This window comes from the organism of the source record quoted next, unplaced genomic scaffold (assembly GCF_019419815.1).
Source record: "Pyrus x bretschneideri cultivar Hongxiangsu unplaced genomic scaffold, Pyrus_bretschneideri_v1 Contig1, whole genome shotgun sequence".
NCBI classification, from domain to species: Eukaryota; Viridiplantae; Streptophyta; class Magnoliopsida; order Rosales; family Rosaceae; genus Pyrus; species Pyrus x bretschneideri.
This window is the reverse complement of record NW_025999390.1, coordinates 9,270,380-9,294,885: the sequence shown is the minus strand read 5'-3', so window position 1 is coordinate 9,294,885 and position 24,506 is coordinate 9,270,380. Positions and strand designations below refer to the sequence as shown.

Below are 24,506 nucleotides of genomic sequence, written 5' to 3'. Positions count from 1 at the left end.
TTTAAGAAAACTGAAGGAACTATCACAAAATTCCTCCATTTATTTATACTAATGAAAGAAACTGCTGCAATCTAACGTCGCACAAGTTCCCTACTAAAGTATTGCCTTGGACCTCTATCATGTCGAGAATATCAATTCTACGTCAGAAAAAAAAAAGAATCTTACATTACATGTGCTTATAAGCTAATTGAACTACTACTTATATTGCCAGTTGATTCTATAGTAGAACATCAACCTTTTCATGTTATTAGAGTAGGTTATCCTGCACCCTGTCAATTCCACATCGCATGTGCTTATAATTAATTGGGCAAACCACTACATTGTCAATTAGTTTTATAATGAAACCTCAACTTTTATTGCGCCATAAAAAAAGTTTAGGAAGCGCATATGCATGCCGGACCGGAGGACAAAATCGGCCTTGCAGCGTCAAGTTTTGTCGATTCATAATTCTAGGCCTACATCTGCGAAACAAGTACAAACTACGCTAATTTACATTCTAATCCCGCGCATTAAATACCAAAACTTTTTCCCATTTAGCCTTGTAAAGGGGAAAATGAGAAAACGAAAAAGAAACCTTTCTGCTCAAACCTGTGTTCATGTTATACTTTTCCGTCCACGATGATGAACGCGCCGGATTTAGAAACCCAATTATTTGACGTTGCTGCTCTGGATCGGAGTACGCAACAATCGTTCGGATTCCTTCGAAGCGCCCATCTTAAGCTTCTCACTTTCTGCCGCTTTCTTCATTTCGTTCTCACTTTGCTTGCAGTTTTCATCATGAGCTTTGTTGAACATTCTGACAAAGTTGAGCAAGGTTGTAACAACTGCAGCAGAAAATTGATACGGTTAGAAGGTAGCCCGCGATTAAAGCTGTGGAAACTGCCGACCAAGCAAACCACAAACACTATGAAGGAAGATGGTCGGTCCGGTTATGAAGGGCTCATGTTGAGAGTTGTGAACAACAGTGAACAACCGCTAACAGAATAGAAGGTCCTAAACACAAGGTCAAATCTTAAATGAGTACCTTGTTCAAAAGGGCACTTAGCGGGATCTTCTCCGAAATAAAGGATCAATGCGTCTACATTTCTACCCTGTATCATGCAGCTCTGTGTTAATAATACTTATCCAACATTACGAAACCTTGAAACAGTACTCATCGGACCAAGACTTACTACGGTAGAATACAATGAGGCCAAAGTCCTCACTTCACCTTCAGCGAAACGGAGGAACTCCTTTAGAATCTAAAGGTCAAAAGAGAAACTATTAGTCAAGGCGCAAGTGCTCACCATAGACTCTTTTGGTAGTTAAATCGGTCTTTATGGCATGCATATCGCCTTTGTCATTTTAATGGCATCATCCATACCTTACGGAATTTTTCTGATATAGGACCGTCATTTTCAGAGGTGGATAATTCCTGTACAACTTCTCCAATCCTTTACTCAGAGCTTGCATTTCCTCCGCCAAAAATTTCAATTGTATCTGCAACGCATCAAAGATGTTAATCAATAGATGTCCACTAATTCCCAAAGATTATGGACCAGACACAAAAAGAATACCCTTGCTGCAGGTTCTAAGTTGCCCAGGTCTTTAGAGAAATCTAGAACCTCCGGTAGTTGGTCAACGAGTACCTATGGCGTATCAAGAAAGACCATGACTAACCAGACATGCATATTAAGTAGATTCAAACAAATACAAACAAATAAGAGTTGGAGTTCAATTGGATTACAATGATAGTCCATAGGGAATAAGCAGCAAAATGTACCTTACAAAGATAGTGCATGAGAGTCATCTTGTTGTTCCGTGCGCGAGTCTCAATCAGTTTAAGAAGGCTATCCAACCTAAATCCAATAGCAGAGCCTAAATACAATATCAACTATTAGGCTCAGTTAAAAGGAGTGGTAACATGAGCACAAATTAGCAGCATAAAATCTGTTGCATGTATGAATGAAAGGTTTCTAAGGACAATGTAGATGGAACACATGAAATATGAATTCATTTCAGACCGCATACAGACAAAGTGTTGAACTATGTGCTTGATATTGCGATATTTTACATTGCTAAGCTTTGAAATTGAAATTAATTTGAGCTTACCCCGAGCTGTCCCCTGGTTCAAAGCGTTTCCTAATGAAAGAATCGTCTGCATGATTCTTTTCAATTTGCCAGAATTCCTGATCTGATAAGTAGAACAGGTTGTAAGACAAATAAATATTTCGATAATCCTTGAATAGTGACCATCAACGATTAAGAGAAAAAAAGAAGGAATAACTTGCCTCTTCTGCTGCAGAGTTCACTACATTCAGGCTATTTCTAAGATCAGAGACCTACACGGTGCCACCAGCAAGTCTTAATATAAAGCCCAAACAATATTACAGCTAAGCTGATAAGTAATTACATACGCTAGTTTACCTGGGAAGAGAACTGTATTTTGAATGAGAAAACTCTGAGCTTAGATTCTACTCGAGGTACCTTCATCAACTCTAAGAGGAACTGCCGCCAACATTCAAAAATTAATAAATGAATCCCCATGTATAAAGGAATGGAAAATACATTATATAATTAACAAACAAATGTACACATGACATCCTGCAAACCTGTTCACATTTTCCTAACTTCTCCTTTTCTCCAGTGTAGCCCTGAACACAAAATAAATGAGATTACGTATACTAGAAAGATTTACCTAAACGTTCCATCTTCAGCTAAAGACTTACCTTAAGTAGTTCCATCTCCTCTTTCGTTGGGCAAAACTTTATGAGGTTCTCTACCTGGTCAACATCTAATGCTGTATCCTCCAGCGCAAGTACTGAATCCTGTCAATATTACAGAAAACGTCATATTCTATTGCGATTAATACTGAAAAGAAGGTTGACAAAAGCAGATAAACTTGTGGAATTAGGATCAAGCATACCATTAATTCATTCAACGGAACCTTCACCTTTGAAAGCATGATTTCACAGTTGTATGCTCGCCTGTGGTCAATCTGCAGTAAATAAATAAAAAGCCAATTAGATGTATACTTTAATGAATAAGCTAGAGACAAAGAAGGCTCATATGCAAGAAAGAAATCAAACACATATCCCTCATTCATGATAGTGCATTAAACTATGAAATATAACAATGAACACAAACCACGTCAAGTAACAAATCCTCAAGAGCAATTGTGTTGTGCATTAACTGAGAGTTGAAATTACAATTACCAGTTGTACTTTTTCAGATTTAGGGGCAACCGAACCATGTCCAGCTGACTTCCTACCCTTATCCGGGGCCGGAGCTGCCACTGAGAAAAGAGTCTCAAGCTCTGACATGTCAATCTCAGGAGCCCTGTCTCAATATTAAAAAGAAATAATGTTAAAGGCTGGAAGATCTATACATGAAACAATTCTTTCTCTTCTCTCGTAGCAAGTTAAATCATACTTGGCCTCTTCATCAGATTTTTGTGCCTCAGCCCATAAGCTTCCCTGAACCGCTCTTGACAATTTTAACCAGTGCAACGGCTTCAGTTTTTTTGAATTATTATTTTTTGAACTTATGGTACGTAGTAGGCGTCCTTTTGCACCACCAGGGGAAGTAATAGGTGGTGGCGGAGGGTTACCCGGCTTAGAACCTCCTTTACCAAGAGGAGGTGGAGGAGGTGGGGCAGAAGGAGCTCCATGTTTGGTGGAAGAAGTGGGAGCAGTAGGCGGTGGTGGAACTGGGGACGAGATTATAGTGCCTCCAGCTTGCCCTGAGTGAAGAGGAGGAGGTGGAGGAGGTCCAGGAGGAGGGGGAGGGGGCGGAGGTCTGGAGCTGTCAGCATGGTTCTCTTTCAAAGGCGGTGCTGGAGGAGGTGGTGGGGGAGTTGGAGGAGTTGGAGGAGGCCGGGTTGATGAAGCAACCTCAGAACGTGGAGTGGGTGCTTTAGGTAACACCTTTCCAGAAATGGTACTTGAGGTTGGCATCCCAGAGGCAGCTGGATGACTAGTGGTTGATTGTTGGGCTCCATCCGATGAATAGTTTTTAGTCTCTTCAAGAAGTGATGAGTCTTCAGGTTTTGAAACTAAAACATCAGGCGGCAGAAGTTGCGGTGTGGGAGGAGAAGGAACAGTTGTTTTAGCCGAAGTACACTTGGAAGGTGGAGGTGGAGATGTTGATGGTACAACTGGATAACTTTTAACTTCTACAGCATGAATATCATTAGGTTTACCTTCCTGTTTACTCGTACTGGTATCTGGAAACTGCATAGGTGAGGCTGCATGGCTAAAGATCTCTTGAACTTGACTGAATGCTTCCATCGGGGATGACTGAGAAGGTTGTGGTATCTTCTGGCTTACCAAATCGAGTTTATCGGATGGCTGAAGTGTAGTAGGAATGTCTTGAGGTCTAGCTTCCTGTTTCTTCACAGTAGGAATGTCTTGAGGTTTAGCTTCCTGTTTCTTCACAGTAGGAATTTCTTGAGGTTTATCTTCGTGTTTCTTCACAGTAAGATTGTCTTGAGGTTTAGCTGCTTCCATTGGTGTTGACTGAGAAGGTTCAGGCCTCTGCTGGCTCACTGAATTACATATATTGGGTGGCTGAATTGCAGCATGAATGGCTTGAGGGTTGGCTTCCTGTTTAATCACAGTACGAATATCATGAGGTTTGGCTTCTTGTTTAGTCGCAGTATGGATGTCTTGTGGTTTAGTGTCCATCAGGGTTGACTGAGAAGGTTGGGGGATCCTCTGGCTCACTGAATCCCGCTTACTGGTTGGCTGAAGTGCAGTATGAATGTCTTGAGATTTAGCTTCCATTGGGGTTGACTTAGAAGGTTGGGGCGCCTTCTGGCTCACAGAATCATGTTGATCGGGTGGCTGAAGTGCAGTCTTTGAAGGTTTAGCTTCCTGTTTACTCACAGTGGAATCTGGGGACTGCATAGGTGAGGCAGCATGGTTAAAGATCTCTTGAACTTGAGCAAATGCTCCCATTGTGGTTGAATGAGAAGGTTGGGGAATATGCTGGGATACTGAATCACCTTGATTGGGTGGCTGAGGTGTAGCTGGGATATCTTGGGGTTTAGCTTGCTGTTTACTCACACTGGTATCATGAGATTGCCTGGGTGAGGCCACAGATTGCATGTCATCAGAGGAGAGAAGGTTCTTTTTCTTTGGGGTCTTTCCTGGACTTGTTTCCTGCGAGTCATTCCCAGTACTCCGTGGAGAATCACTGTTTAATTTTTCTTGGATAATATTTGATGCTTGTTGTAGCACATTAAGTGTGGCATCTGACCTGGGGTCTAACCAATCCACGTAGTTAAAGATCTCTTGAACTTGAGCAAATGCTTCCATCGGAAGGCCCTCCTTGTCCTCAAAGCATGACATGCCACCCAGGATGATGGATGTGACAGCATCCATCTCTGAAAAAAGGATCTTAAAACATATTGTAACCAAGGAATATGTCAGAAAAGAAACACACAAAATAGAAACATGTAATCAAAAGAAGCAGAGATACACCTCTACTCTGAAGTCCTTTGGAAATTGTTCCTTAGCATCCCACAACATGTCAATGTCATCACGGTTGAGCATCAAAATGTTAGACCTAATAAAAGCTGTATTGAACATGACACGGAACATCATCTCCTCACGTTCCAAGTCATCATGTAGGCTAATGCACTCGACCACAACATCACCTTGAATATGGCAATTAATGTCAATTTTAACCAGTTCACATTCTACCTGCAGTGTAGTTGAAGGGTAAATAAGATAAAGATTAGGCCATCCAACCAAGCAAAGCATCTTCAGTTGAAATCAACATACGTTTGGTGTATATAAGATACGAATAACACCATGCCAAAACAAATGAGAACAAAAGAAAGACAGTGCAGTTAAAGTAAGTCTACAAGTAGATATTTCAAGTTGAGACGGGAATGATGAACCTATAGTCAATGGTCATTTGGATCAGCAATAACCGTTTAAATGAGTATATAAACCTGTCTCAGTATAGAAAAATTATACAGAGAAATCAAACTGTAAGACCAAAAGAGTATAAAATCACCTGCTTGTAAGCCCGTATGGGTTTTCCTTTCTTTGGAGTTGAGAATAAGACTTTTGGAGTTTTATCATTAGCAAGAAAAGGGTCCTGTCCATATATGCGGAAAATAGGACGGCAACCACCCTGCCCATCAAGGTTAGGAACAAATCTGAAAATGACGCACTCCAAGGTAAGCGCTCGATCCAGAGGAGGCCATTCCAAGGCTACATTTCTCCTCGTCACATACTGGAGATACCTCAGTTGCGAAGGGATTGGATTTAGCGGTGATAACAAATGCAAAAGCTCAGAAGGAGCCTGCCTGTAAACCATGTCCAACGTCCTCTGCTCGCCACTATACTGTTTATGGTAAATCAAGAGAGCAGACAGCATGAAAGCCAAAACAGGCCAACCTCCACGTTCGCAGTGCATCAACAGCACGTTATTCTGTCCAAGCGATAACCAACTTTCACTTGATCTCAGAAAGTGATGGATCAGCTCTAGTGTGAGCACCGGACAACCTTCAAAGTGCCGCGGGTAATCCATAATGGTCATATCATACTCGGACAAAATGCTGGCCATCTGGCTTTGTGCCACACCATCATGGAAATTGAACACCAAGAATGAAGCATCTGGCAAGTGATCTTGGAGTTGACCAACTATCCCACCTATGTAAACCTTATAGTTTTCTTCCTTCCACGCATCGGTAGTGAAGCAGCAATCAAAAACTGTATCGACACAAAAATCAGACATTAAACAATGGACTAAAAACAGCTGCTTACAGATGGGTCATAAACACAACTATTTAAAAGACAATCCAATATTTCTCCTTACAATTTTCTAGCAATCTGAACATTCATCTGCATGCAATCATTTTAGACATCGGCACCACATAAACACTGTTCATTAATCATCCAATTTCACCAAATTCATAATTACAAATATTTTGAAAGTTTTCTAGCCAAGATGTTGCTTCTATATTAATGGACAATAACGAATTCGTACCTAAATGTATCAAATTTCGACTCAACTGCTTTGAACAAATACTGGCTAAGAGCCAAAACTACAGAATTTACTTTTCTCTTTATCATTCCTATCAAGTGAAGAGGACGAGCCTTGGCACAACAAAAACGTTGCTCCTTTGTGACCAAAGGTCACTGGTTCGAGTCGTGGAAATAACCTCTTTGCAAAGCAAAGGTAAGGCTGCGTGCCATAGACGTTCCCCCGATCCCCCTTTGCCCCCGGGGGGGTGTCGCTGTCGCCCCTTTGTTATTGAGTGGAGTATAAAACCGAGTAGGACATGAAAAAATGCCAGGTTCAATTACATGATGTTACAGTTACACTAATTAACTTTACAAATTAACATAAAACAAAGCTATTGTACCTAAATTCGGAATTGATACTCAATTGAATTAAGCACACAACACAATGTAAGCAGGACTATATACATTCATTTATATATATATATATATAAGATCAAAATTGGAGTGGCATCACAGAATTTCTATCATGTTCACATATGAAAAAAAATAAAAAGTCGAAAGCTGCAGGATCAGAAACCGAAGAAATCAAGGAAGAAAGGCGCACCGTAAACTCGCTCGCAGATCTCGAAGAGTCCATCAGGCGGCTTCCGATAGAACAGTTTGCGCAGCAACGCCATCTCTGCTTCCTAAACACGCCTCCTATTCCCAATCTCTCCCTCCCAATCTACAATCGCCGATCAATCGCATGCATGTCCATATACACACGCGCACATATATATATCTATATAATGCAGAAATGAAATTTGTGATAGAAACGAGGATTTTGGTGTAGCGAAAACGAATTCTGGACGGTAATGCAGTCGGATTCTGAGAAAAGAACGAATTTCAATTCGGATTTTGTGTCGATTTTTTGGATGGTTTGATTTTTTTTGCTGCGGATTGGATTGTCGAAGAAGACGACGACGAAGAGTGTGATGGATGGTGTGGTTCGTTGCAACTTTTTCTTTTTTTCTGTTAGGCGATTCGTATCTTTCCTTCAGCAAGCTGCTGGATTTCACACCAACCGACTTGGCACTGTCAGCTTCTAATGACGTGGACACCACCACTGCTCGACGTGTATACATTTCTATCCGTCAACGTGGCTCCCTACTACTTTTTCCTTTTCTTTTTTTTTGGGAAAATGATCGAGGATACTTTTTTTAGATTTTGTGCGGTCAATTTTAATTAGATACTAATTATATTTAATTTTAAAATAATATCTAACTACACAATGTACGATGTATGATCAATAATCATCTACGAAAAAAATCCGGCCATGGTCATTTTCCTTCTTTTTGGATATGTATAACAGCAAGCAATTATACAGATGGACTTGGCTCCAACTTGGGCTATCTTGTGTTGTTGGACTAAACTGATTATTCTAGGCCCATAATAGTGGATTTGAATGTATATATGGCACGAGTACAATGTCATTCATGTTCGCCATGTAGTTTCGAATGGAGAAAAAGAATTTTGGTGTTTCATATTGGTAATTCAACAAGACTAGTGTCAAACGCATCATAACAATGGTGACGATCTACTCGTGCTATGTAAGTTGCTCTTCAAATGTTGAGATATCCCTTATTTGTCTTAGATAGAATGAAACGTGATACGAAAATCTCATATCTAAAGATTCATCTCAAGCATGAAATTATTGGGTATCACTAGTTTTAAACTACTATGTGTCCACATCTTTGATCACGTGACAAATTTTACAAGTGATCATGTTTATCTAATTTCGTTACACTAAAGCGGAAGCCTTAACAAAAGATTCAAGAGTATTATATTAGCGCCTATTACATTTTCGTACCAAGATTTTGAAATACATGGTATAAAGAAAAATACAACTCCGCATATCCACTTATTGACTGGTTGCATCAAATTTTCTTCTTTTTTGCCAAAATAACGGAAAAAAAGAAAATTTAATGTGCCGAAAATACGTTTCAATCCTTCAGACTAAATTCTGTGTTTCTTCAAGTTTCCTTACAACCTCTTCCATATATGGTCTTTCCCCTTCATTCGGAGCCGTGCATCGAACGGCTATGGCCAAGACATTTCGAAATTCAGAGGCAACATAAGCCCCATTTAACCGTGGATCCGCCATGGCACTTATACTTGCTCCTTTCATTATTGCATCTCTTGCCTGCATAAATTTGCAACACATATGACACGTATCAATTAGGTTACAATAGAACGTCCGTTATTTGTTAAACAGACACCTAATGGAACCACAATTTGTTGGATTTGAATTCTAACATTAAGGTTGGATTTGAATTCCAACATAAATCAACCTTAAAATGATCCTACAAATCAATAAGAATGTAATTAGGGTCTAATACCATGCTTACATGAAATCACCGTTGTGTCTTAAAAGGGCAGGTTAATGTCATTAACGTCTTGATATGATAACGTAGACTTATTTAAAACTGTTTGAAAATGACTAAAAACGCTTTTAATGAAAATATTTTTGGATTCCTAAAGCATCTGGTGCTTAAAGTGCTTCCTATGCTTCTTACAGAAAGCACTTCAATTGCTTTTCAAAGATTTACTTGCATTTTTACTAAGAATTGGTTTCAAAAACATTTTCACCAAAAGCATTTTCATCCATGTTAAAAGCACTTCTAAACGAGGTTAAATGGCTGTGATGAATTCTCTTTAATGGACAAAAGTCAAAACCCTAAAAGCTATACAATCCTAGTAGTCCCTGCAAACCCTACGACACAACATACAGACTTCATTGAATGAGTTGATAAGGGTGGGTGCTTTGTAGAAGACTATAGGCGTTCAAAGTTGCTTCCCGCAGATTCAAACTCTCCACATCGACTTCAATGGCTGCTAACTAGATGTTCAGGTCAGCCATTAATCACAAGGTTTTGTGTTTTGGTCATTCAACCATCTCAAGCCAACAAAATTCGGCCCCTTAACGTCATGCACAAAGAATTTCTAGACTGTATGTAGTTTCTAGATGAAATTAGGATTAGAGCAAACCTCCTCAATTAGTGATTTTGCCTTCTTTCCTGTCAAAACTTGGAGCAGAAGAAACCCGAAATCGAAAACGTCTGTTTTGATGGTTCGCAACCCTTTTCTTTCATGTGGCTTGAAGCTTGACAGGTCGGAGTCTATGATCTTGGCTTCAAGTTTCTCAGTCAGAAATATGTTTGCTACCTGACAGTCATTCAATGGTTAGTAATAGTAATTAGTTTCTCTAATGGTGTTTAAAGTCTAAACCAAAATTAATTATTTACCTTTACATCTCCATGAACCATTTTATCCAAGGGATTAGCATGGAGGAAACATAATCCGCGAGCAACCCCGATCGATATCTGCATTCGACGTTCCCATGTCAAGATTGGTGCCTTCACATTACCTGCTCCATTACCTGCTAAACCCTAATTAGTGTTTAATTACTGCATATAGTTATGCAGATATACGGCACAACGTACACTGATTAGTCTTACCAAATAGCCAGCCTGCTAGGCTACCATTTACGCAGTGCTCGTAAACAAGACAGTATTCTCCTTTGTCACAATACCCCAAAGTGCTCACCAGGTTAGGATGCCTAATCTTCGCTTTCCGGCACGCCTCATCCCCAAAACTCGGAACCCTAATCCCCTGGTTTAGTTTCTTAATCACCGTTGGCATTCCACTCGGCATTATTCCAACATAGCATTTTCCTGAAAGGATCTATGAGTTTCAACCTCAACCCAATTTTTGAGTGTACTAAATCAAAAAATTTAATCATGATTAGCATCATAATACTGATCATAATTCATACCAAGTTTTGTCTCTCCAATTAAGTTTAAGTCGTCAAAATAGTTGGTAGCTTTCAGCACTTCATCTCGTGAGAATATGTAAAGACCGGAGCAGTTGAAGAAACTCACTAATTCATCCTCTGTTGTCTTCTTGGAGACTACATATGACCGCAGTGCAACAACGAATATATGAGTAGCCATTCACTTCTTAATTTGTTAATCTTGGATTTAAGAGGCTAATTAATTTTAACAGAATGCTCACCGGATAGGATTTCGATATCTTTTTCGCTTGCATATTTTAGTTGCTTTCTGGTAATCTTGTAAAGAATCGGAGTTAAAATCACCAGCGCCACTGCCACGATCACTATAGCAAGGAGTTTCTTGGATCCCAAGATATAGGCTTTGTTTGGACTTTTTTGTGTAGGCCATGGAGACTCTGCAGAAACACAAGAACAGGATCATCAGTATGGGAAAAATCAAGTATAAGAGAAACCTTGTGGTCCAAGAAATCTAACGAATATATGGATCGATATAGAAATCTTACGAATTTCGTTCCACAAACACGAAAAAGTTCCCTGAACAAAGTTTGGGGATTGAACATCTGAGCTAGCTAGACTAACAAGTAGAGCTTCAGCACACCCTTTGTCACTTGATCTGTTTCTTTCCTTTAGAGCTTGCAAGGTTTTCCTGTAAGAAACAACGCAATCGAAACACACTTCATCGCTGTGATTCCTGATAGATAAGTCCTTACAATTGAAGAGTAACTCGTTATACGTTTCAACCCCGATAAGATCAATAATTTGATCCGCATTGTTCGAACACAGGTCGCGTGTTGAAGAGGAGATAAAGTCTTGGAGCTCACATTTGTTAAGATTGATCCTGTTGTGAAGATTTTCGAATATGTTGGTACAATTCTGAGCTTCCAAAAAATTGAGGAATATGGATCTGGATTGGCTAGATTTTAGAGTCATTGCTTGGAAGAGAGATTGGAGGGCAGAGCTACAACACGAAGAAGCTGCGGCATCCATGTCAAAGCACTCGCTTTGCGCTTCGTAAGGGAACCTGGTAAAATCCAATGTGCAAGCACCTGCTCAAGAAAACGAAAAGAAAAAAAAAAACAGACTAATTAAACTCTGTTAAATGGATTAACTGATGGATTAGGAAAAGAAGTGAACTGTAGAAAACATGCTTACTTGAATTAATCTTGTGAGGTTTGTGCAGAAGTGCGAAGATGAACAGGAAAAGATAGCAAATTGCCATTGTTCTGTAAGCACTGGTTTTTTTTTTTTTTCTACTTGTGGGAGAAATGAAATTCAAGACGTGTTTGTGATTCCGTCTGTAAGAGCTAAAACTGTTTTATAAGAACTTAAAAACGCTCCGAAATTACTAATAATGTGCTCAAATATTGTCAGATATTAAATTCGAGGTGAGAGCATCTCAATGTTACGGCACAAGATGGATAATCCTTTCAGGTCTGGACAGGTCCTTGACTCAGTCCCAGAACAAAAGGCCATTGAGAATGTCATTTAATTTGGTTGATGGGAAGATGGCGTCCTTAGCCGGCTGGTGTGGGACTAAAATCTGTAACAAGTGCGACCATGACATCATATTATTCTTCTTCTGAAGGAATTGACATGATTATTGATCAATGATCAATGCAAAACATCAAAACTCCGCCGAAAGATGTACGTTTTTGGCCACTCAATTGTGATTAACGAACTTTTATTGTATATATGTTATAAATTCTAATCGGATCGTTAATTTTCTTAATTATCTTTCAAGTAAAAAATCGATAGTATTCTTCATCGCTTATTCAGTTGCATATTGAAAAAATAAATAAACATTTTAGTAGGGTGCACTCTTTGGAGTGGGCGCAAGAGAATGTCCAACTCCATAGTCGCATATGACGTGATTAGATTCTCGCAAATTTGTTACTGAGAATTGTTGTTAAACTCCATGGAGCATGCTTGGATTAATCTTAAAATATCGTAATCTTATGTCTAGAGGTGGCAAATCAACCTCCTAGGTTGTTAATGGGTACTCTTTACGACCCGTTTAACTTGATATCATCATAATATTGGAGTGAGATTGGTAGGTGTGAATGTGAAATCAAACTAATGTGTTGATTTGCCACCTCTACTTATGTCCTATGTTGCCATTGTGGAGCAAAAAATAATCACAAAGGTACCATGTGGATTTTTGGGTAAAAATGACAAAATTACCCTCGAGGCACATCGAGATTCCTACGCGTGAGCAGTGGGCAATCATCTCTCAATCAAGTCAAAAGTGCCCAAAATAGGTAATAATTCAAAACCTATTTCATCCATCCTCATCAAATCCTTTTCACAAGGTAACTCCCCAAATCATTCATCTTTTATTATATTAATTAGCTAATCAATCAGGAAATTATTCTATTAATTAGCTAATTAATTGATTTATTATTCAATTATTCCTAATTAGCTACAAATCATGAACCTCACCCAAAATATCAACCAAGTGGCCGGTCCTCATCCCCTCCTAAAGGGGCCGGCCACACCCTTATAAATACTATCTCATTCTCTCCAAAACTCAATTCAAATTCTCTTTCTCCAAACATTTTTCTTTTAAAATTCTAACTTTAGCATCGGCCAAAGCCGGGGCCTACCCCCCAATTCATCATGAGCGCGTGAGGCTCTTAGCCTTGACCTAATGTGTTATTTGTTTTGTAGGTGCAATTTTGTCCAATATTAAGGAGAAAGAAATTTGCATCCATAGCCGTCTTGTCCAGACTAGACAATTATAAGAAAGAATGTAGAAGTCATGTCCCAACACAATATTATAAATTAAGCTTAATTAAGTTAGGTAAAATAGTATGTTTGTCACCTGCACCTACATAACTTAATAAATTTAGCATAAAAGAAAAGAAGAAAGGAAACGTAATTCCCGTCAAAACAAAGCAAAAAATATTAAAATCGTTTCCCATGTTTTCTCTTGTTGGCCTATTGGAAGTTGGATTTGTGGAAATGCACGAACCCAAGAAAAGTCTCAGTCCAAAAGAGAGAAGTGGAATTCAATTTTTTTATTTATCACACAAATCCTATCATGAATGTTTTACACGAATTCTTCACATGTCCCATGGAAAAATATTGTATGAATTACAAGGCGTGGTCGGCATGGTCGTTATGTATGAATAACAAAGCGTGATCGTTATGTATGAATTATAAGGTGTGGTAGTTATGTTATGTATGTTAAAGAGTATGAGCTCGTTTGTATATGTTTTTAAAATGACTGAAATCATTTTTAGAAAAAATTTTATTGGGTTCCAAAAGCACTTGAAATGCTTTCTGCAAAAAGTATCAGTTATGTGCTTTCTCTAGGAAGCACTTTAAGTGTTTTTTTTTTCAGGATTTACTTGCATTTTTACCAAGGATTGGTTCTAAAAATATTTTCATTAAAAACGTTTTCAGTCATTTTAAAAGCATATCTAAACAAGCTCTATATCAAGAAATATGGCAATTTTGTGTATTTAAATAACATCATTTTTGTATTTTGGGCCCAAATATGTCCAACCTTGGACGCTATTTTTGTGCCGTATGATTAAATGCTTGGTTCTACCACTAATACTCATGTCCAATTACGGTAATTAGAGCTCATTTGGAGGTACTTTTGAAATGATTGAAAACGTTTCATTTTTAGAACCAATCCTTAGTAAACGCAAGTGAATCTTAGAAAAGTACTTGAAGTGCTTATTGGAAGAAACACAACTTTAATTGCTTTTGAAACCCAAAAATATTTTTTCTAAAAGTGTTTTCTGTCATTTTAAAAGCACTTCTAGTCAAGCCATGTTTATAAATTATATATTTAGAAAGTCCTATTAAGGAACAAATGACTACATTGAAATTCGTCATTGGCTACAATAGTATCAACACATTATTAAAAATATTAACAAACAATACTTTGTTTGTACAAAGAAAAGATGCACCACAAATAATAATATTAGTACTACTATTTTTTTTATATTTGTTGCAATAACATAGATATATTATGCATTACTTATTAAAAAGACGTCTGTCTGTTTCATAGTGGGACTAATACAAACACTGCCCCACTAAGTACTAAAAATTAGGCAGCTCAATAAAAACAAAAGAACAAATATATACGTCATTATACACTAGGCACGAAATTTTCACACCAATTGACTACCATTGTTGTATGGATACATCAACTTTTTATGTCGACGGGAAGAGCGACGAGTGACAGATAACAACTAGCGGTTGTGGTGAGTTGCGGAAAATCTATCCACGCGGAATCAGAGCGCAACGCAAGCCGCACCCGCAGCGGTCCCTTTTATAACTCTCCACCAAAAAAAGCCTATCCTTTTCACCCTTCAGCTCTCACACTTGCAGAAGGGGAGCAAGCGGCTCTGGTGTGTTGGGGGTCCTTGTGAGCTGGGATTGCTTTCTGTTCAAAAATGGCGTGCAGGCTTGCAAATTCTGCGTTCCTCACAACGGTAAAGCTCTACATTTTGATACCCAGTTGCTCAAATCTTCTCTTTTTACTCTTGTTTTTTCAAATTTTGGAAATTTGAGTGTTGGTTTTTCAAATATTGGAATTTGGGTTGCAGGGACCCCATCAGAACCCAATTCAGAGGCAAAGAATCGGAACCCATTACTCTTCAGGAATCTGCTATCTGAGATTGGACGGCGCTCTCCGAAAGGGAATCAAAAGGCAGCAATGTTCGAGTCGTAGAAATTGGACGGCGGTTGTGCAGGCGGTTGCCGTTCCAGTTGCGCCGCCTCCGGAAGCTGGCAGTGCCGAGTACAGAAAACAATTGGCTGAAAGTTATGGGTTCAAACAGATTGGAGAGCCGCTTCCGGATAACGTTACGCTGAAGGATGTCGTCGAGACCCTTCCGAAGAAGGTATTGTCTTTTCGGATAATGTTAACCTCAGAGCCACACCATCAATGCAACTTGTTTTTAACCTGATGCATCTGTTTAGGATTTTTGACATTTTTTCTGGGGATTCTTTGTGAGTTAGACTGCCAGTAGTTTGTTCAAATGAGTGAATTTAGCGCCCGTTTGATAACCATTTTGTTTTTCGATTTAGTTTCCATTTGGTTTAAAAGAAGGGAAAGAAATCTTCTTTCCATAGTATATGTGGAAGATATAGTATAACCCACCATTTTTTTTTCTATGCAAGTGCAATGTATTGATTCCAGTTAACAATTTGTTGATAAATGTAAACAATCCCAAATGTAACCGTTTTCCTCTTGTTTTTATATTTTAAGGTGTTTGAGATTGATGATGTGAAAGCATGGAAGTCAGTTCTAATATCTGCAACTTCCTATGCATTGGGGCTCTTTATGATTTCGAAAGCCCCATGGTATCTACTTCCTCTGGCTTGGGCATGGACAGGGACTGCAGTTACTGGGGTTTGTTCAAAGCACTTATCTTTATAGTATATTGGTTCTTGTAACTTTCTTCACTCTTTTTTTTATTTAATCGATCACTATGATATATCTAAGCCAACTCATTCCTTTTTCATTTTGCCTTTCAAATTGTGAAGTTTTTTGTTATAGGTCATGATTGTGCGCACAAATCATTCTCAAAAAACAAATTACTGGAAGACATCGTTGGAACGCTGGCCTTTCTGCCGTTGATATACCCATACGAACCATGGCGGTTTAAGCATGATCGTCATCATGCAAAAACAAACATGTCTGTGTGTTTCTAAATCATAACTTCTTGAATAGGCGTAATGTTTCCATGTTTTAAGTATGTTTCTAACTCTTAACTTGAATTTTTCTTTTTATCTCATCATTTTAGGTTGGTGGAGGATACAGCTTGGCAGCCTGTTTCTAAAGACGAGTTTGATTCATCTGCTATTTTTCGCCAGGCAATCATTTATGGATATGGCCCACTTCGGCCTTGGATGTCAATAGCTCATTGGTATGTAACTATAAAAGGAATCACACATTGTTGATCTTTCTTTTGTTTGCGGTCGTTAAATAAGTAATGGAGATCTTTAGTCAGGATTCTTAATTTGTGTATATCCAATAAACATGTTGTATAAGGTTTACTTGGTTTTGTCTTTCGTGGTAGGATGATCGTCCACTTCAATTTGAACATGTTCAGACCAAGTGAATTGAAAAGGGTGAAGATAAGTTTGGCTTGTGTTTTTGCGTTTATGGGGATTGGCTGGCCATTGATCGTGTACAAGGCAGGGATCTTGGGATGGATAAAGTTTTGGCTGATGCCATTTTTGGGATATCACTTTTGGGTATCACTACTTCCAATTCCCTTATACTTTAATTTGATTGCAGTACTTAGCATGTTTTGCTGTTGCTTGACCATTTTTATGGTTATCGAGCTTTCTCTGAATTTTGTTTTTCAATTTTGTATGGATCTATAGATGAGCACATTCACAATGGTACACCATACTGCGCCGCATATACCTTTCAAAACTGCAGATGAGTGGAATGCTGCTCAGGCTCAACTTAATGGAACAGTGCATTGTGATTACCCCGGATGGTATTCTTCGTTATGTCATTTGGATCTTTAATCTGACATGATTGTATTTTTTAAACAAACATGGTTAGGCAGTTTAGTCAGCTTTTACTGGAGATACTATATATTTCTGATGGCGCTTTCTTCGTTCTTTGTGTTCCACACACTTAAAGTGTTTTACCGATTTGTTTGTTCATCCAAAAAGAATTAACTGAGACATTAACGGTTCTTACATAGACTTTATAACGGATCCATTATTTTCTCAACAGGATCGAGACCCTCTGCCATGATATCAATGTCCATATACCACACCACATATCTCCAAGGATTCCAAGTTATAACCTACGTGCAGCTCACAAGTCTCTTCAAGAAAACTGGGGAAAGGTAGATATCATCATTTTCTTCTACATATTCTTATTGTGATTAGCCGTAAACAAATATGACCTGAATGTAAAGCAGAACTGTTCAAAAAGCGGCGGTCAAAAAGGTTCAAAAGGCATAAGAAAGCAAAACGATTGATCTTCATTCTTTTTTCTTTTTTCCATGTGATTAACAGTATATGAACGAGGCTACATGGAATTGGCGTTTGATGAAGACGATACTGACGGTATGCCATGTTTACGACAAGGACGAGAATTACGTTGCATTTGACAAACTTGCCCCTGGAATCGAGTCTCATCCAATTAAGTTCCTTAAAAAAGCAATGCCCGATTATGCTTGATCTACTTGTGTGCTTCGTAGGGTCACATCCGTTTTGGTGCTTATCTCTTACCTTTTCCTTTTGGGTCAAGATAGGTATGCTATCCCAATTTTTCTACATGTTATTGCTTATGCTTACACTCCTTTTTAGAATTTTTTTTATATTATAAATGGAGAATCGATTGACAGAAATTTCCCGGAAGTTCATGTTATAGCGCCTTACGCAGGCGTTGGCGTTAGTCATCCTCTTCGTTGTCAAGGTAAAACTATAGTAGCTAATCATGCATACAATAGTAATCCTCTAGAGTTTGATTTCTTCTTGAACCTTTGTGGTGTTTTCTCTCTGCTATAGCGAGAAAAACTTCAGTACGAGCATTCATACCACATGACCCGTCCACCCGGCACACAAACCAGCCTTACCCCTCTGCCCTTGGTCCATACCCTATTGGGTCTACTGCCGTAGTGTGGCAGCCGTAATGAATACTCCGTCCTGCTACAACGGTATAACATGTGCCCACACTGAAATTGAAGAAATGAGTCAGAACCCCCCAGTGAGGCCATGGATTAAACTAGATGTTGGTAAGGGTAATGTTGGTTGGAATTAGTGTTGATCATTTCTTAAAGGCTGACAAGGGTTTCTCTAATTTGTAAATTAAGTAGAACTTGATCTTACTTTAAGGTCAGGTTAGTTAGCTTCATATCTTACTAATTAAGTACAAGGACACATTAAAATACTAAGCAGGCGCATACAACAAGGAAGTCAAGTTTAATTAAGTATTTGATGTCTCTATGTAGGGTTCTCTAGTAAAGTAGGAAGAAAATCCCACTTCGCTTGTTAGAAGAGCTTGGTAGGGTTGCCCGACTATGTCATGTGCTGGGAACATTGGACAAGAGGACGAGACTAGAGACCTCACATTTTTTGGTCGCACAAAACCCGCGTTATTCAAACCTGGTATGTGAGATGCCCTAATTAGTCAACTCTGCTGAAGTTTCTCCCCACTTTCACGTATGAACGTTGAGTGGAAACAGAATGAAGTCGTGCTTGGTAAGCATTATAGAATGAATATACAAAAGCGAAGGAAGAGGTCAAAGAAGGTTCATAATATTCGAAGGCTAAACCTAACCACTTTGTCTAAAGCTATGCAATTCATAAAATCCCTTGGCCTGCAAAGAGTTGGCAGTTGCAACTGCTCACATGCCAAAGGGCATCTCCCTCCAAATCTGGAATCTTTACCAAAGCGTCTTAAGCGGCATCAAAATACGTGCAGGAGATCACTTTGGCAAAGCGTACGACAAAAAAGCGAAAGAGAGCGAGAGGAGGGTCTGTCCGAAAGCGGACAAAAACTAGGGTGCGACGGGGATAAATTCCGCCATCCCTATTCAATTGCGTCTCATGTATTTCCGATCACATGTAAGAACCTCCGTCTTCGTTTTATGACAGATGACCTGTAATCAGCGGATGTGCAAGGGTACCGCATTTCTAGTTATGGCGGTTAAGCAATCGATTTCATTCGGTTAATAGTAGGTAAAGCAAACACTTTGATTCTTTGTAGTGAGCTCAGCAAACCCTATACAATCTTCAGAACTCTGAAGTATCCCTAAATTTCCTAAACCTACATAAGTACTGCTGCAACTCTCCATCTCCTACAATCTACCAGTACAGGAAAATCATGTATAATGTATGAAAAACGCGATCTTCAAAACATCGGAATCGTAAGGCGAATCATATGATCGGAGGAGGTGGAGTCTCCCATATGTCAAACACATTTTCCTCGCTGTGAAGAGCGAAAAGCCGATCCCCACCTATCGAGAAGTCACAAATCGAACCTCCGTAGCTTCGCCGGAGCCTGGACGTTAAAACCCATTCAGGACCACAAAACACCGAAATTGAATCGTTCATGGACGAAAAGAGTTGCCCCTCATGCAATGCCAGCTTAGGGTAGCAGGCTCATCAGGCATTTTCCCCTTCATGAGCCTGCTCCTCGAGCTCCACCTCACGCTTCCGCCCGAGTTTCTGATGTCGATAAACCCCAAATCTTCATACTCGTTCACCACGCAAATCGAGTTGCTGTCCTCCATTGCAATCGCATCTCTCACCCGCTTCTCGTCCACGGTGATCGGAGCTCCGATATCAGACCACGACCAGACCATCTTCTTCTCCCTGAAATCCAACAAACTTATGTAACAGTTGTCCTTTCTAGGAAACAACGTTGCGACCAACAAACAGTTGCTCCCATGTAGCCATTGCAGCTTGTCAGCATCGCCGAGCGACCAGCCGGGCGGTTCGTAGAAGAAATCGGTCTGCTTTCCGGTCATTTGATCCCAAACTCCAACGCCGTACTCATTGCTCCGACCTTTGCAGCTCGAAAAAATCTTGTAGTCCGAACCAAAACTCAAAGCTCCGGCAGTAAAGCTCTTAACTTGATTCTCATGACTAACTTGAAATTTGTACCTGAGCTCGCCGTTCGACGAGCTGAATAGCCCCATTCCGCCGTCTCCGCGGCCGAGCCGCTCACAAACGCTGATCAGAATGCTCTCCGAGTCGACCCAACCAACATCATTGACTCTCTGGTAGTCAAGGTTGATTGGCGGGTGCTCTTCCACCATCCAATCATACACATGAACCATCGAGCCATGGGCGACGCAGCAACCGCCATCCGGGCCGGCACGAATCGCCGTGCCATCGCCCGGAGCTTGTCCGGCTACTGTCCGGGAAAGCCACAGCCTGTTGCCATCAAATGGGCCCCACCTGGCTGATCGGACGTGGTCAAGGAGGCCGTAATACAAGGCTTCCCTGTAGAGAAGCTTTTCGGACATGGTGGCCGGGATGCAGAGCTCTTGGGTTCGGAGAAGATCGAGGAGGACGGCGAAACAATCGGGGTTGCGATCAATGAAGTAATCGTTGGTATTGTCGGATTGGAGATTCCAGTCCTCGTCGAACATCGCTCCGAACATCGAATTGCGGCCGCGTTTGCGAGTGTCGTGGCGGTTGTTTCGAAGATTCTGCCTCCGACGTTGAATCGAACCCTGTCTTTCTGAATTCCCATGATTGGATTTCGGAAAGCTTTCGGATTGATTAAGTTCGTTTCCGAGAAATTTGAAGAAAATTATAGGATTCTTGATTGTTTGGATAATTTGAAATTCCGGTGAAAAGAACAGGATTGAAGAACAAAAGTACGAGAGAGAGAACAGAGAGAGGATTAAGAAGCAAACGAGGGGATTTGAAAACAGAACTGCATGGGAAAGCAGGGGAATTTGATCGAATTTTGAGGAAATGAGATGTGGGTTTTGAAGAGTGGAGGATTCTGAGGCGTGGGTTTTTGAATTGTTGGGATTTGGTGAGGAGGAATTGATGAATTGGAGCGTTCCGATTTCAAAAAAAAATGACTCCTTTCTTTTATGGTGTCTTTCCTAATTTGCTTTGCCCATCCTCTCTCTCTCTCTTTGGTTTGCAGTTGCCGGTTGGTCTTCCTTTGCTCCGGACAGGCCTGAACTTTTCATAATTAAATACCCTATGGTAGGGTCAACTGTAGCTCTAGATCATCCTTGCCTCTCCACCGTTGGATGGTAATTTCGAATCCAATCCGTTGGAGTTGAAAATTACTGTACTAGTATCTCAAATTTTTAACGCAATCTAAGAGTTTTTTTGGATGTGTTTTTAAAATAACTGGAAACGTTTTTGGAGAAAATGTTTTTAGGTTCCAAAGCACTTGAAGTGCTTTCTGGAATAAGCACCAGTTATGTGCTTCTTTCAGGAAGCACTTTAAGTGCTTTTCCAGGATTTACTTGCATTTTTACTGAGGATTAGTTCTAAAAATATTTTCACCAAAAACACTTTCGGTCATTTTAAAAGCACATTCAAACGAACTCTAATATGTTTAACTTTTGACTTATTATGTAATAGTATTTTTGTTCACTTGTGGGCTAAGATCTCATGTTCGAACTCCATTTATGTCATTAATACTTGAGTTTGATGTGTAATTATGGTTCGTTCATTATGTAGATTGACACGATCACATATCTTACACTAGAATATCAAGTATATAAAAAATATCTCCAATTGTAGTATGGTATTCATTCCAAATATCGATATGATTACAAATTGAACGTGTTTTTTTATATGTCATGCGTTTTAACTTCCTCGATTAATAATAAACTATCAATTTATGGGGATATGTTATTTTCTTGGAGTGGGGACATTTATGGTGGAAGAAATTTCCTTGTTGGGGATGAATAGTTTAAGGTTGGTGGATTAAGTCAGCTCCAACCGGTAAGAAAGCGTGTCTTGTGCGGTGTGTTTTCAATGCTTGTCTTTGTTTTGTGTAAAATTTGAAGTTTGAACAATTAATTCTAATAAACAAAGAAAATGACATAGAGGTCGAGGCTTTCATCCAATCCAATCACGACACTTATTGGGACCCTTTGTTCCTTCCCATCACATTTATAAATAATCATAAATTGTGATTGACTTCATGTTGATTTCAAATTGAGCCAAAATTGCCATAACCTACCACTTTGGAGAAAATTTGAGAAAACTCAATTTAAATTAAGAGAGTTATTGTGACGGTATTTTTAAATTAATTATGCATTGTTATGTGTTATTAATAATAATATCGTTTGTTAAATGATATAATCATTTTATTTTTAGTTAAAAAAATTGAACTTAGTTACCAAATGAGTTAATTTAAAAATAAAAATAAAAAAAAGGTAGTTATCATATGGCCTATTATAACTATGTCATTGTAATAATTTTTCGAAATAATTCAGTGAGTTGTTCTCCTAAAAGTATAACCCAAATGTCAAGTCTGAGGCTTTTTTTGACATGAGATTTTTCTACCTTTCTCACATGAGATTTTTTAGTGTGCCGCGAACGGCTATTACACCACCTGTTATTATATAAGTGAAGGGAATTATATTTTTAAAGTTGTTAATTTTTTAGCATAAGTGTCTTACCACTTGTATAGTTACACATGATGTGCTACCTCGTGTTCCGAACTCACTGAAAAATATTTTCATTCTCAGTGCACCGGACACACCGACTGATACACCAAATATTATAATACAATTAGTTAGAAACTTGAAAAAAAATTCAACTAATTATATATCACATATTATACTAAATCGTATTTCCGCTATATCAAAAAATATCTCCTTTCTCACACACTCTAAGAGCAGTGTAGCATAGTACACTGCAATTTGTAAGTGCGGGTCATAGACGGCACATCATTGCATTTGCACTTTGGTTGTTTAAAGTAGTTAAATATTTTCAAACCTTCAAAGGGTAATTTAATCCACGATGCTTTTTACTTTCTAATGGTTTTGGGTTTACATTAAGGTTAAGAATAGACTCTGGATGGTGGACCCATGCACTTTGTGCATCCATAACTTCCACTCTACGTCTCAATATATTTTTATATTCAATCCTTATCTTATACAATCAATAATGAACGATAGATGATTTGAATTCGAAACTTAGATGCAAAGGAGGATATTCATCGCTAACTAAGTTACAATCCTTTTATCCCTACGACTCAGTATAGCTATTGCTAAAATTTCAAATAGGGAACTATTTTCATTCGTGAACCGAACATAACATTTGCAGTATCTTACAGTTGTTGGAGAATAAACAACACATGAAAGATAATAGGTTGAATGCATCCAAATAGAGGTTATGATTCATGATTGATACTCACTCAAGGCATTTTTGGAGTTTTGGAAAATAGTAAACTTTAGGTTTGGGTTTATTTGGACACTATTGGTTTACTTAAATTTAAAGACACTGATGACATTATTTGCTTAATTACTTAATCTTATCATCTTACTTTATGGTGACACAAATCAAAATTTTTTTTTACGTTAGCTTTAATTCAAAGTTCTTATGATATAATTTTGAATTATTATACGTTTTTATTTCAACAAAAATAAAAGGAAAAACTAAGAAAAAAATTAATGGGCCTCAAATTGGATCCGGCCTCAAACTGGCATTACGGTCACCTTGGACAAAATTGTAGATCCAATCCAATGGATTTGGTGGGCTCCCAATTCTTGTTTGGGTTTTAGAATGATTAGCTTACAACTAATAGCGTGTTTACTAATCCGTAATCAAATTAAGAAAAATTGAATCGATGAGGAATTGGATTGAGGAAGAATTGGATTGAGATGGAATCAGAATCAGATTCATGTTGAAGTTGTTTACTAAAATTGTCCGGAATCGGAATACAATTCTATAAAGCTGTTTACTAATTCAGCAGAATCGGAATATAAACCAGTATGATTACTAAAATGTCCTTGGTCTCAAATCAAATATTTTACGTACTTTTTTTTAATAAAATTTGATATAGTATATAATAGTAAGAAAAAATTAAATTGCTTTTTTATTTCATAGACATACTAAAATGATTTTGTTTGTTTTTTTTATAAATTTAAGTATTGACTTTAATATCTAAATTTTCTCGCTCAAGTTGTAGTTTTTTCTCTTCGGCATATGTATGGAGTTGTGCATAATGTGAATGAGCATAGAATTATGCTTAATGAGCTAGAAGGACATGGAAATAAATTGTTAGGAGCATT

General features: G+C 38.7%; 4 protein-coding genes across 4 annotated transcripts; 1 reads left to right on the top strand and 3 right to left on the bottom strand.

Annotated features, from left to right (window-relative positions):
- Positions 1 to 244: 244 nt before the first annotated feature.
- On the bottom strand, positions 245 to 7,994 carry LOC103949080 (formin-like protein 13). Its single transcript, XM_009360177.3, is given in 18 exon segments — positions 245 to 824; positions 1,025 to 1,091; positions 1,173 to 1,241; positions 1,364 to 1,422; positions 1,425 to 1,479; positions 1,557 to 1,628; positions 1,763 to 1,857; positions 2,092 to 2,173; positions 2,271 to 2,321; positions 2,407 to 2,487; positions 2,592 to 2,633; positions 2,709 to 2,807; positions 2,906 to 2,977; positions 3,195 to 3,318; positions 3,412 to 5,378; positions 5,463 to 5,684; positions 6,004 to 6,704; positions 7,564 to 7,994. Coding segments are annotated over 18 exon segments (4,107 nt in total). The 5' UTR covers positions 7,637 to 7,994; the 3' UTR covers positions 245 to 648.
- A 955-nt stretch (positions 7,995 to 8,949) lies between these two features.
- On the bottom strand, positions 8,950 to 12,010 carry LOC103949189 (probable LRR receptor-like serine/threonine-protein kinase RKF3). The gene is made up of 8 exons (XM_048590248.1): positions 11,944 to 12,010; positions 11,295 to 11,837; positions 11,013 to 11,186; positions 10,774 to 10,908; positions 10,545 to 10,672; positions 10,244 to 10,387; positions 9,987 to 10,163; positions 8,950 to 9,141 (listed from the first exon to the last, which is right to left on the bottom strand). Exons 1-8 carry the CDS (start codon positions 12,008 to 12,010, stop codon positions 8,950 to 8,952), a joined length of 1,560 nt encoding a protein of 519 aa, XP_048446205.1.
- A 3,068-nt stretch (positions 12,011 to 15,078) lies between these two features.
- On the top strand, positions 15,079 to 18,138 carry LOC103949078 (omega-6 fatty acid desaturase, chloroplastic). The gene is made up of 9 exons (XM_009360176.3): positions 15,079 to 15,239; positions 15,354 to 15,650; positions 16,019 to 16,162; positions 16,297 to 16,448; positions 16,557 to 16,679; positions 16,833 to 17,010; positions 17,143 to 17,261; positions 17,507 to 17,621; positions 17,794 to 18,138. The coding sequence occupies exons 1-9, from the start codon at positions 15,201 to 15,203 to the stop codon at positions 17,956 to 17,958; spliced, it is 1,332 nt and encodes a 443-aa protein (XP_009358451.2). The 5' UTR covers positions 15,079 to 15,200; the 3' UTR covers positions 17,959 to 18,138.
- A 1,260-nt stretch (positions 18,139 to 19,398) lies between these two features.
- Positions 19,399 to 21,469, bottom strand: LOC103949077 (BTB/POZ domain-containing protein At2g24240). Its single transcript, XM_009360175.3, is given in 3 exon segments — positions 19,399 to 19,883; positions 19,886 to 20,905; positions 20,908 to 21,469. Coding segments are annotated over 3 exon segments (1,320 nt in total). The 5' UTR covers positions 20,984 to 21,469; the 3' UTR covers positions 19,399 to 19,659.
- Positions 21,470 to 24,506: the final 3,037 nt, after the last annotated feature.